The sequence below is a fragment of the Myotis lucifugus genome, unplaced genomic scaffold, assembly GCF_000147115.1.
Source record: "Myotis lucifugus unplaced genomic scaffold, Myoluc2.0 scaffold_134, whole genome shotgun sequence".
Lineage (NCBI taxonomy): Eukaryota > Metazoa > Chordata > Mammalia > Chiroptera > Vespertilionidae > Myotis > Myotis lucifugus.
The window spans coordinates 2,275,371-2,288,681 of record NW_005871182.1 but is presented as its reverse complement, the minus strand read 5'-3'; the positions used below and the strand labels follow the sequence as shown (position 1 = coordinate 2,288,681).

The 13,311-nt window shown below is 47.3% G+C and overlaps 1 protein-coding gene across 1 annotated transcript in view; it reads right to left on the bottom strand.

Annotated features, from left to right (window-relative positions):
- BIRC6 (baculoviral IAP repeat containing 6) overlaps positions 1 to 13,113 on the bottom strand; it is a 177,162-nt gene extending 164,049 nt beyond the window's left edge. Inside the window, 1 exon segment of the mRNA XM_006094357.3 lies at positions 12,789 to 13,113. Within this exon segment, the coding sequence (XP_006094419.1) occupies positions 12,789 to 13,113 (325 nt within the window).
- Between the last annotated feature and the right edge of the window lie 198 nt (positions 13,114 to 13,311).

Below are 13,311 nucleotides of genomic sequence, written 5' to 3'. Positions count from 1 at the left end.
CTTTGTTGTATACCTCACATTTTTAAAGTTCTACAGGTTACAAAAGAAATTTCTCCCATTCATTATCTTATCAGGTAATAAAGTAATCTGGGCAAGAAATTCTAGCCCACTTAAAGATAGTAAGTCAGGCCCAGCTGGGGTTGCTCAGTGGTTGAGCCTTGACCCATGCACCAAGAGATCACCTTGTTCAATTCCCAGTCAGGCCACAGGCCCAGATTGTGGACTCAATTCCCCGTTGAGGGGGAAGGGGGCATGCAGGAGGCAGACAATCGATGTTGATGTTTCTCTCTCATCAATGTTTGTAGCTCTTTCCCTCTCTAAAATCAATGAAAACATTTTTAAGGAAAAAAAAAAAGATAGTAAGTCAGAGAAGTGTCTTGCCAAAGGCACCAAAAGGCATAAGGTCATGAGCAGTACAATACACATATGAGAGAGGTACCTCCCACCCATCTCCCCACTGTTCCTACATACTACATTACAGAAATCACGTATTGTTTACATTCTAGCTACAGTTATAGCTAACATTCCTAAGTAGAGAGTAACAAACGCACAACAACTTAAGTACAATTACAACTACAAACTGCCAGTTAAACAACAAGGATATAGTAATACACTCACACTTACGTCGGCTCCCTCCCAAGCTCCCACTGCAAAGACAGTGAAGAGATAAAGAGGGCCTTACCAAGCCCACAAAGAAAAAAGGAACAAGTGAGAATACGACAGCAAAAATATTTTTGAAATTGGAGGACAGATAGAAAAGTGTTAACTGACTTGATCCCATAAAAATCTAAAAGCTAAACCAGTCAGAAGGGAATTGAGCATTAACTGATACTAAACATGTAGCTCCTAATCATAATAAGGCCCTAGACTTTTTTTTACCTTAAACTGGGAGTTCTTGTACTACTTAAAAATATGAGAAGCATAGCCCAGGAGGGACAAGTCTAAGATCCTCAGGCTCTCTGATCAGTCCTTTCTGTATGCTTTGTATTCTAACGCCAAACTGCTTGTAACAAATATTACCAACTTCCTACCTGTGTACTCTTGTTCATGCTGTTCCTTCTAACTCAGTGGTTCTCAATCTTGGCTGCACATTAGAATCACCTGGGAATCTTTTTAAAATTCTGATTTCTGGGCCTCATCATCTGAGATGAAATTCTGTTTCTTTGTTATGGGGTAAGGCCACAACATTAGTAACAAAGAAACAGAATTTCCAGAGGATGAGGCCCAGAAATCAGGATTTTAAAAGATTCCCAGGTGATTCTAATGTGCAGCCAAGGTTGAGAACCACTGCTCTAACTCATTTTCTTTCAAGTCTCAGCTGATATGTCATCTCTAATAGAAAGCTTTTTTAATTTGGCGGTAGGACTGGATTCCAAATTCATCTTATTACCGCAAATGACACTTTGTTGAACTGAACTAATATACTAACTATACTAATAAAAGGGTAATATGCTAATTAGACCGGACGTCTTCCAGATGTCCTTCCAGACAAAGCCGCAGATGCAAGGGCAGAGGGCCGGCTGTGCGGGCCCGTCCGGGGGCGCCGCCCCTTTCCCAGAGGTGGCGGCAGGAGAAGCCACAGCGCTGCGGGCCCCAGTCCAGTCCCACCACCCGCACCGAGGCCCCTCCTTCTGCAGAGGCAGCAGCGGGAGAGGCCGTGGAGCCTCGGTCCCAGAGCCATCGCAGAGGCTGGACAGGGTGTGACAGCGGTGCCTCAACCTCCCACAGCCCCTCCCCCAGCTGTCCTGGCCCCAGATAGCCCCGCCCCGATCAGTGGGCCGGGGCCAGGGCCAGCCCTAAGAAGCGAGGGCCGAGGGCCGGGAGCTGCAGCAGCCAGCAGTGCCGGCAGCATCGGGGTGATGGGGGTGGTTCCTTCACCTGATCAGCCTGGTCGCCTCCTGCAGAGGGAGGCCAGACTGCGGCTTAGCGGGGAGTGGGCCTAAGCCATCAGTAGGACATCCCCTGAGGGCTCCTGGACTGTGAGAGGGGGCAGGCTGGGTTGAGGGACCCCCCCACACACAATGCACCAATTTTCGTGCACCGGGCCTCTAGTCTATATATATAAAAGCCTAAGCGACCGACCGACTGGTAGCTATGATGCGCACTGACCACCAAGGGGCAGACGCTCAACAAAGGAGCGGAAACCACAGACATGGAAACATGGAACAAAATGATGAACTGCAGAGGAAAGGGGAGAGGGGAGAGGGGGGAGGAGAGATTAACCAAAGATCTTATATACATACTAGAGGCCCAGTACACGAGATTCCTGCACTCAAGGGGGTCCCTCAGCCCAGCCTGCGCACCTCTCGCAGTCCGGGAGCCCTAGGGGGATGTCTGACTGATGGCTTAGGCCCACTCCCCTTGGGCAATCAGACATCCTTAGTGCTGCCGTGGAGGCAGGAGAGGCTCCCAACACCACTGCTACGCTCACCAGCCATGAGCCCGGCTTCTGGCTAAGCAGTGCTCCCCCTGTGGGATCACACTGACCTCCAGGGGGCAGATTCTGCATTGAGTGTTTGCCCCCTGGTGGTCAATGAACATCATAGCGACCAGTCATTCCACTGTTCAGTCGATTTGCATATTAGTCTTTTATTATATAGAACGAGAGGCCCGGTGCACAAAAATTTGTGCACTTGGGGGGGAGGGGGGCCCCTCAGCCCGGCCTGTGCACTCTCGCAGTCTGGGACCCCTCAGAGGATGACCACCTGCTGGCTTAGGCCCGCTCCCCGGGGGATTGGGCCTAAGATGGCAATCAGACATCCCTCTGGCAACCCGGCAGCCCTCGGGGGATGTCCACTTGACAGCGGGGAGTAGTCCTAAACTGCAGTCAGACATCCTTAGTGCTGCTGAGGAGGCAGGAGAGGCTCCCACCACCACCGCGGTACTGGCAGCCATCAGCCTGGCTTGTGGCTGAGCAGAGCTCCTCCCATGTGAGAGCGCCCTGACCACCAGAGGGCAGCTCCTTCATTGAGCATCTGCCCTCTGGTGGTCAGTGTGTGTCATAGTGACCAGTCATTCCCAGTCCTTCTGCTGTTAGGGTCAGTTTGCATATTACCCTTTTACTATATAGGATAGAGGCCTGGTGCACGGGTGGGGGCCGGCTGGTTTGCCCTGAAGGGTGTCCCGGATCAGGGTGGGGGTCCCGCTGGGGTGCCTAGTCAGCCTGGGTGAGGGGCTGATGGATGTTTGCAGGCTGGTCAAGCCCCCCAGTGGGGACCCTCACCCCATGGGGGTTTGGCCAGCCTGGGTGAGGGGCTGATGGCTGTTTGCAGCTGGTCACACCCCCTTCAGGGTGAGGGTCTCCACTGGGGTGCCTGGCCAGCCTGAGTGAGGGGCTAATGGCTGTTTGCAGGCTTGGTCACACCCCCTTCAGGGTGAGGGTCCCCACTGGGGTGTCTGGCCAGCCTGGATGAGGGGCTGATGGCTTTCATGCTGGCCACTCCCCCTTTATGGTGGGGGGGGTCCCCATTGGGGTGCCTGGACAGCCTGGGTGAGGGGCTGAAGGCCGTTTTCAGGCTGGCGAAGCCCCCAGGCGACGGAAGCTCCCAGCCTCTCCTTTTTTTCTTTTCTTTTTTAATTCTGGGATTTATTTACCTTCTATAATTGAAACTTTTTTGCCTTCAGTGGAGCTCAGAGCAGGCCGCGGCAGGCGGGAAGCTTGGCTTCCTCCATCACTGGAGCAACCAAGACTCCTGCTCGCTCCAGCTCCGTGGCTGCCGGCCACCATCTTGGTTGGGTTAATTTGCATATAGTTGCTCTGACTGGCTGGTGGGTGTGGCTTAAGGTGTAGCGAATGTACGGTCAATTTGCATGTTTGTCTTTTATTAGAGTAGTGACCCATCGTGGGAATTCGTGCAAGACCCGGGACCCCTCCCCCCCCACACCCCTGCACCATGGGACCGCCCGGAGTCCCAGAATCCTGCCCCACATGGCCGGCACGCCATGGGATGGCCCCAAGTCCTGGAGTGCCGCCCCGATGCCCCGCCTCCGGGCCGCGCACACGGGGCCACGAAAACCTCGGCAGAAGTCACACAAAAACAGCCGCGGGGACCCCCATGGGGCCGCAGGAACCCCTAAGGAAGCCGCACGGAGCGGCCGCCAGCCCCACCCCCACAGCCCTGCATCCCACCGCTTCAAGGAGGCACCCCGCCTGCCGCCTCCCACCGCTGCAAGGAGGCGCCCTGCCTCCCTGGCGCAACTGCAGGAACCCCAGCGGCAGGCACATGAAGCAGCTGGCCCCGCCCCCACTGTGCACGCCGCCATCTTGTGATGGTGTTGTAGAGGGTTAATTTGCATATTCCCTCTTTATTATATAGGATAGGACTGGAGGATAGGTGCGGTCCCTGGGCCTGGCCTGCGCCCTCTTGCAATCCAAGACCCCTCAGGGGATGACAGAGAGCTGGTTTCGGCCTGATCCCCGCAGGCCAGGCCAAGGGACCCCACCAGTGCACAAATCTGTTCACAGGGCCTCTAGTATAAATATAAAGCACCAAGACTGTCCTAGCTGTTTTGGCCGTGGATAGAGCATGGGCCTTCAGTTGAAGGGTCCTGGGTTTGATTCCAGTCAAGGACACAAGCCCAGGTTTCCAGCTTGATCCCCAGAAGTGGGTGTGTAGGAGGCAGCCAATCACTGATTCTCATCAGTGATGTTTCCATCTCCCTCTCCCTCTCCCTTCCTCTCTGAAATCATTAAAAATATATTTTTTAAATGAAGTCTGTTTAAAAAAAAAAAAAAAAGGTACCAAGCCCTAGCTGGTTTGCCTCAGTGGGTAGAGCGTTGGCCTGTGGACTAAAGGGTCTCGGGTTCCATTCTGGTTAAGGGCACATGCCCAAGTTGTGGGCTCAATCCCCAGTAGAGAGCGTGCAGGAGGCAGCCGATCAATGATTCTCTCATCACTGATGTTCTATCTCTCTCCCTCTCCCTTCCTCTCAGAAATCAATAAAAATATACATTTTTTTTAAAGTACCAAGACAAAAAGTACCATTTATTGAGTGCTTTGGTGGATGATTCAAGCAGTGTCTACACATATCAGTTTACTTAATCTTTCCAATAACCCACTGAGTTAGGTATTAATTATGAAGTACAATAGGGCCTTGACTTACGAGTGTCCCCACTAACGAGTTTTTTTTGAGATACCAGCTGTCTCTCGGTTTTTTGCATTGAGTTGATAGAGTAATTTGAGTTAACGAGCTCGTTAACAAGCTCCTTAACAGATCGGTCTCAGAACGAATTAAACTCGTAAGTCAAGGCCCCACTGTACAGAGAGAGATTAAGCCAGCGGTTCTCAACCTGTGAGTCGCAACCCCTTTGGTGGTCGAACGACCCTTTCACAGGGGTCGCCTAAGACCATCCTGCATATCAGATATTTACATTACAATTCATAACAGTAGCAACATTACAGTTATGAAGTAGCAACGAAAATAATTTTATGGTTGGGTCACAACATGAGGAACTATATTAAAGGGCCAGAAGGTTGAGAACCACTGGGTTAAGCATCTTGCCTATGGGCACAGCTACTAAGTGGTGAGTCACAGACTGGAACTCCGTGTGGCTCCAGAGCCAATATTCTTAACCATAAGACTAAGCTTTCTCTATAAATGCCAATGCCTTCCAAATCTGGATTCCCAAATTTTCAAACTTCAACCCTGAATTTCCAAATACCTTCTGGATATCTCTACTTGAATGCCCTTCAAAATTAACACAACTGAAATCACTATCTCCCTCTTGCTTTTTCCAACAAAAGCTACTCACCACACTTCCTTGTACAGTAGTTTCCCCCCCCCCCCTTATGTATGGGAATACATCCCAAGACCCCCAGTGGATGCCTGAAAGCATAGATAGTACCTAACCCTAAATATACTATCTTTTTCTATGCCTACAAACCTATAATAAAGTGTAATTTGTAAATTAGGCACAGAAAAAAATTAGCAACAATAACTAATAATAAAATAGAATTATAGCCGAAACCGGTTTGGCTCAGTGGATAGAGCGTCGGCCTGCGGACTGAAAGGTCCCAGGTTTGATTCCGGTCAGGGGCATGTACCTGGGTTGTGGGCACATCCCCAGTAGGAGATGTGCAGGAGGCAGCTGATCGATGTTTCTCTCTCATCAATGTTTCTCACTCTATATCTCTCTCCCTTCCTCTCTGTAAAAAATCAATAAAATATATTTTAAAAAATAAAAAATAAAAAATAAAATAAAATAGAATTATAACAAAATAGTGTAATAAAAGTTATGTGAATGTGGTGTCTCTTTCAGCAAACTAGCACAAATTTCTTTTTCCTTCTTCACAACTTCAGATAGAAGATTCAGTCTTACTATAGATCTTGACAAGTTTAGCATAGGATTATTTCTTTCCTTAACTTGAGAATTTCCATCTTTTCACTTTATAGCTTCTTTGGCATAACCAAATTGCCAGCATCACTACTCTTTGGAGCCATTATTAAGTAAAATAAGGGTTACTTGAACACAAGCACTGCAATACTGTGACAGCTGATTTGATAACCCAGATGGCTACTACCTACCTAATGGGTGGGTAGCATATACAATATCAATATATAGGACAAACGGATGATTACCATCCAGAGCGAGATGGAGAGGGACAGCTTGAGGTTTCAGCATGCTACTCATAACAAGGCACACTTTAAAACTTATGCATTCTTAACTTCTGAAATTTTCCATTTAATATTTTCAGATCATAGCTAACCGCACGGGTACCTGAAACCATGCAAAGCACAACCATAAATAAGAGGGACTACTGTATTGCCTATTTGGGTTAATAAACGCCATTCATTACTCAAAGTAGGAACCTAAGTATGAATAATTTTCATCAATGTCCCTCATCCCCACATTCACCAAATTATGTTGTTCCTAACTCTCAAACTAACTTAATGATACTCTCATCACTTCTCACAACTGGGCATTAGCTTCAATGCGTTCTAAAAATGAATCTGACCATGTCATAACCTACAATGGTTCCCTACCATTGACTTCTTAGAAAAATATATTATGGCCATGGCTGGTGTGCCTCAGTTAGCTGGAGCATTCTTCTGTATACCAGATGGTGGTGAGTTCAATATCAGGTCAGGCACATGCCCGGTTGCAGGCTCGATTCCCAGTAGTGGGTGTGCAACAGACAGCCGATTAATGTTTCACTCTCACACAGATGTATTTCTCTCTCTCCCTCTCCCTTACTCTCTCTCTAGAAATCAAATTAAAGGTGTGGCTCAGTGGTTAAGCAATGACCTCTGAACCAGGAGATCACGATTCGATTCCCGAGAAGGGCACATGTCCCAGTTACAAGCGTGATCCCCAGTGTAGGGCATGCAGAAGGCAGCTGATCAATAATTCTCTCTCATCATTGATGTTTCTATCTCTCTCTCCTTCTTCCTTCCTCTCTGAAATCAATAAAAATATTTTTTATTTAAAATAAAAATCAATTTTAAAAAACACAATAAAATCTTATATAAATCCACTCATTCATTATAAAAAAATGTTTTGCTAAAGCAAATCTTTGACAGAAGATAGAGCATCATGTAGCATTACTGAAGTCAGTCAGCTGAAATAGAACCAATGTATGTACTCATAGCCCACAAAGAGATTTGCTGAATTTACTTTTTAAAAAGAACTCATATAAAGGCAATTATCTTCTGGGGCTATTAAAATTCCAATTTATACTGTGTTTATTATCTTTCATAGAAGAATAATTGAGACTAGGAAGGCTGCATGTACCAAGTTAGTCAGAAAACAGGAAGTGGTTTGAATCATTTATAATTTCCAAAGCAGAGACATACAGAAAATTTTACATATTATCCAAATTAATGCATGAATACATGCCAATTCAGTAGTAAGAAAAATATTTTCTAACTCTAACACAGTGGTAAGTATGATTTTTATCCATAAAACTCCATAATCCATTGATTAATATACATGTCTTCATTTACTTATATACATATACTACACGAACAATCTATATACAGTTCTTGAGGACTATGCAGTTTAACCTGGTTAGTTTTCTATATTCTAAGACTTCTAGAGCAGGCAGCTCTGGGCTTTAAGTCTAAACAAGAAGTTGTTACATCAGACAATCTATCAGTAAGAATTCTCTCAATCTGAACTTTGCTACAACTGGAATATTATGATCTTTTTCTCATTTATGATCACTGTACAAACTTTTCAAATCAAATCAAAGTCAATGCCTATCTAGGACAGGGGTAGGGAACGCCTGGCCTGTGGGCCACCCAGGAAATCATTTGGTCTGGCCCTGCCAAGGCAACCATAGGCGGGACTTGAAATTCAATAAATCTAGTAGCTTTTTTCATAGCAACATAAATATATATTAAGTAAATTATATTAAGTGAATGATGTATAAATATCCAAATGACCCTTGGCAGAAAAAAGGTTCCCCAACCCGATCTAGGAAAAGGATAAAGGGAGAAATTCATAAAAAAATGTAAAATCAGAGTATTTAGCTAAAAACAATAAGCAGCTTTGGAGTTCTGCTTTTTCACTGTGACAAGATCTGGAACCCACTTAAAAAACTGAAAAGACATGAATTTCTCTTACACATATACTGTATTACAATATCCATTGATTAATATACACATGTCTTCATTTATTTATATACGTATACTACACGAACAATCCATATACAGAACTAATAGACTAAACTTCATTCTGACATTTAGCTACACCAATACACTGAAATATATTTACCAACATTTATATTGCCATCTACATTTGAATGATATCTATTATCCTTTGTATATAAACACTGTTAGTGAACATTTTTTAAAGTAATAAATAATGAGCATGTTAATATTAAGCACCTATGAGACTTAAGAGAATTAGCATTCATTGTGTACCTACTATACCAAGTAGATACAAGAACTGTTAGATACTTTAAATATGTTTACCACTTAGTCTTCACAACCACCCTATGATATTAATCTTAATTTACAAATGAGGAAGCAGAAGTTCATGAAGTTTAGATAGTGAGTTAGTGAGCTAAAGTTCAAAATTCAGAACTACCTAAAAGCCCTTTCTCTCGCCACATGCTCTCAAAAAACTATAAAAACAAAAAACAGCCCTAGCTGGTTTGGCTCAGTGGATAGAGCATCGGCCTGCAGATTGAAGGGTCCCGGGTTCAATTCCAGTCAAGGGCAAATGCCCAGGTTGCAGGCTCGATCCCCATTGTGGGGCATGCAGGAGGCAGCCGATCAATGATTCTCTTTCATCATGGATGTTTTTTATCTCTCTCTTCCTCTCCCTCCCTCTCTGAAATCAATAAAAATATTTTTTGAAGTATATATATGGGGAGCTATTTCAAGAACAGAAAAACACCACCAGCAATAATTAAATGAATAAGAAAATACTGAACAAATTAACAATACTTTATTCATCTTTTTAAGAATTCTATTGGTTTTTAGAAAGAGAAGAAGGGGCAGGGAGAAACATAAACATGGATATGAGAGCAGAACATCAATCAACTACTCCTGCATGCCCTTCCCCCCCACCCCCCATGATCAAGCCGGCATCCCAGGCATAGGCCCTGAAGGGGAATCATCGGAACTGGCAACCTTTAGGTGCATGGGATTACACCCAACCGAGCCACAGTGGCCAGGACAACAATACTTTATTCTTTTTTTTTTAATATATATATTTTTTTAAATATGTTTTTGTTGATTTCTAAGAGGAAAGGAGAGGGAGAGAGAGATAGAAACATCAATGATTAAAGAATCACTGATCAGCTGCCTCCTGCACACCCCACAATGGGGATTGAACCCGAAACCTGGACATGTGCCCTTGACCAGAACTAAACCCAGGACCCTTCAGTCCGTAGGCCGAAGCTCTATCCACTGAGCTAAACGAGCTGGGGCAATACTTTATTCTTATATAAAAGTAAAAACTAGATGAATTCTGTAGGGTAGCAAAAGCTGGTAAATCAGGAAAAAATCCTAAGAAGTTTAAATTTGGAGTTAAGTTGAAAAAATTTAGCAGGTTTTAAGTAAAAAAAGAACAAAAAAATAAGAAGAATATTTACAGAGATTTACAAGTAAACAAGAGGAACATTTTTTTGAACTTTTTGAACATTAAACAGTGTCCTAAGCACTTTATAAACAGTTAATCCTCAAATTCAGTACAATTATTATCCCCATTTGGCAAAAGGAAAAACTGGAACAGAAATGTTAAGTAATTTAGTCAAGGCTACAGAATTTTGTTTGCCATAACTCATATGTATACTAGAGGCCCGGTGCACAAATTCATGCACAGGTGGGATTGGGCCCACCCTCCCAGATCTGGGCCCATCCAGCCAGCCGGGGGGAGGGGCCACCGATAGGGAGGTTGGCCAGCAGGCCCCGCCCCCTGGTCAAACTCCTGGTCAAGGGGACAATTTCCATACTAGACTTTTATTATATAGGACATTTTTTTAAATCCTCACCTGAGGGCATGCTTACTGATTGTAGACAGACGGGGAGGGAGAGAGAAACATTGATGGGTTGCCTTCCCATATGCCCCAACCAGGATCACATGGTATGTGCCCTGACAGGAAATCAAATCCTGCAACCTTTCACTATACAGGATGATGCTCCAACCAACTGAGCCACACCAGCCAGGGCCTATATATTTTTATTTATATATTCAATACTCAATGTATAGGCATCTGCAATTGTATCCAATCCCATTCCTTTCTAATTAACAAATGCCCCAACAAAGTCATCCCAAATCAGTTCTATGCATCTACCTTTACACTTATATTATGCACCTAAAAACCTCCCCTTTAGTAATCTACCATCAGAGTAACTACTTTTTTCCCTTCATGAACAGGCACATACATGTATGTCCAATTTCCCCAACCACTTATAACAAATTCTAGCACTTGTTATTTTTCTCAAACATGGCCTCCGGATATTATGAAATTCCGAGAGACTACTCTTTTTATGGAAAACACTTTTAAGACTTGTTAACATGGCTTTTTATAGAAATCCAAATACATATACTACAATACCACTTATTCAAAGTTCAAAATCATAAAAAACAGTACTGCATATTGTTTAAAGTTACAAGCATATACTAAAAAGCATGAAGATATGTATGAAAATGATAAAACCAAATTAAAGATAATATTAATGGAAGGAGGAAGGTTGGAGGAATACAATCCAGAATGGACACAGAGGAGGCTTCAACTCTCTTTGTAAAGTTTTATTTCTTAAACCGAGTGGGGGATACATCATAATTATTCTTTATACCCTCTCTAATTTGAAATATTTTTAAGTGAATTTAAGAGGATATCCAATTACTAATGATTGGTAATATAAACTATAATGTCCAAGTTGCAGTAACTGATCATTGCTCTATGTAGGGCACCCCTCCTGTTCCTTAAGCCAAGAAAAGAAACATTACAAGCCAAAACTTTCTCTTAGACATATCTTAGATATGGTTCCAGGTTTATATTCGAGAGCCATACACAGTCCATTCCTTTCACAACTCTCACACCAACAAAAATTAAATCCCTTATTTTATCTCTGTATCCCTAAATCGCCATGTACTTACGTGCCTTGTTTACTCACACAGGAAACGAGAATAACGACCTTTCCTGATGTGTCTGTGTTAAAACACAAGTGAGCTGGTAGTGACCGCGCTCCTATTTCCACTTGGCTAAGGGCGCAGTCGTCTATATTAGAAATCTGTGCCTGAGTCTCTCTCACTCATACACACTCACTTTTCAAACGCAACTTATGAATCTAAATGAAGTCGCTCATTAAACCTCAAAGGAAATGTCACCTCCACGAAACGTCACTTGGCCAGGGCGGTCCCAAAACACTGCCCTCCGGTGCCCCGAGCGCCCACCCGCCGCGGGCTGGAAGTCCGGGCCCTGGACCCGCGTGTACACCGCCCCGAACGGCGCTCCTCCGGGGGGAGACGCACGCACACCTCCGGATCCCGACTTCCGCTCACTGCGGTCAAACAAACAGCAAGGGCCAGAAGTTTCCCCTCATCGGGAACCCAAGGGAATCGGCATGTTCACACCCCGCAGGTTCCGACTTTCTCGTCACTGAGGGGACGAGGTCTAGTCTTCCATGGAGTCCGCCAGAGTCCTAAAGTCGTCGACGGCACAGTTCAGGCACGAGCCCGCCCACTGCCCTCCCTCCCTTCCCCCCACTCCAGGGCAGCCTTCCCCCCCCCCCATTTCCAATCCCCCTCCCATTCCCCCCCCCGGCGCCGAACCCGCCAGCCCCTGCAGGTCCCTCGAACAATCCGGTCGGGGACCCGCTTCCACCCTCAAGCGGGGAGAACCAGGATGCTGGCAAGGGCGCTCCCCTCCGGCCGCCTGCCTCTCCTCGGGACCAACCCTTCGAAACCCTGCCTCTCTCATCTGGCTGAAGGCAGATCCGACACTTTCTCGAGGACCGACCCGGGGACCTGGCCTTGCTCAGGGCCCAGAGCTGAGGCCTCCTCACCTCTCCCTCCCGGAGGACCAACCTACCCCGGACGCCCCAGGCCCGAGAGGCAACTCCCGCCACTCCCCAGCTCGCCAGTCTCTCCGAACCGGCGTCGGCGCTGAAAAGCCGAGTCCCCCGGCCCCCCTCCCTCAGCTTCCCGGGCCCCCCTGCCCAGCCAGGCCCGAGCCCCCTGCCTGTCCTCCGCCGCCACCCGCTCCCGTTACGCCGCTTCCCTTCCTCCGGAGGCCGAGTCGCGGGGCTGGGCGGCTTCCTTCCCCGGCATCCTGCGGGCCCGGCCCCTCCCGCAGCGGACCGGGCCCCCGCCCGGCGCGCCGCACACTCACCGCTGAGCGCCGAGGCCTGCAGGGTGGCCCCTGAAGTACCGTCGATGACTTTGATGGTCCCGCGACTGGTGACGGCCAGAATGGCGTTGAGCGCCGGGTGGTAGGAGAGGCTGTGCAGCCCGTCGGGGTCGCAGCGCATGCAGCCGTCCCGCAGCACCAGCCACTCCGAGGCCCCGGCCGCCCCCGCCCCCGCCGCCGAGGAGCAGCCCGGGCCCGAGGCCGCCGCAGCCGCAGCCGCCATCTTCCGGCCTGCGCTCAGCACAATCACACTGGGAAGCGGCTCAGTGACAGTCCCGGGAGGTGCACCACCGCCGCCAGTCACCATCCGGGGCCAGGGGGCAAGCGAGCGCGTTAGCCGGAAGTGAAGTCAGGCGCCGGCACGCACGCCGGACGTCGGCGCGCTCCCCCAGGAGCCCAGCTCTGAGGGCCCAGCGCGGAGGAGGCCGGCGGGGGAGGGCGCGAGAGAGCGAGGGGGCGGGGCGGGGGCGGCGGGAGCTTGCGCGGAAGGCCGCGCGTGCCACGC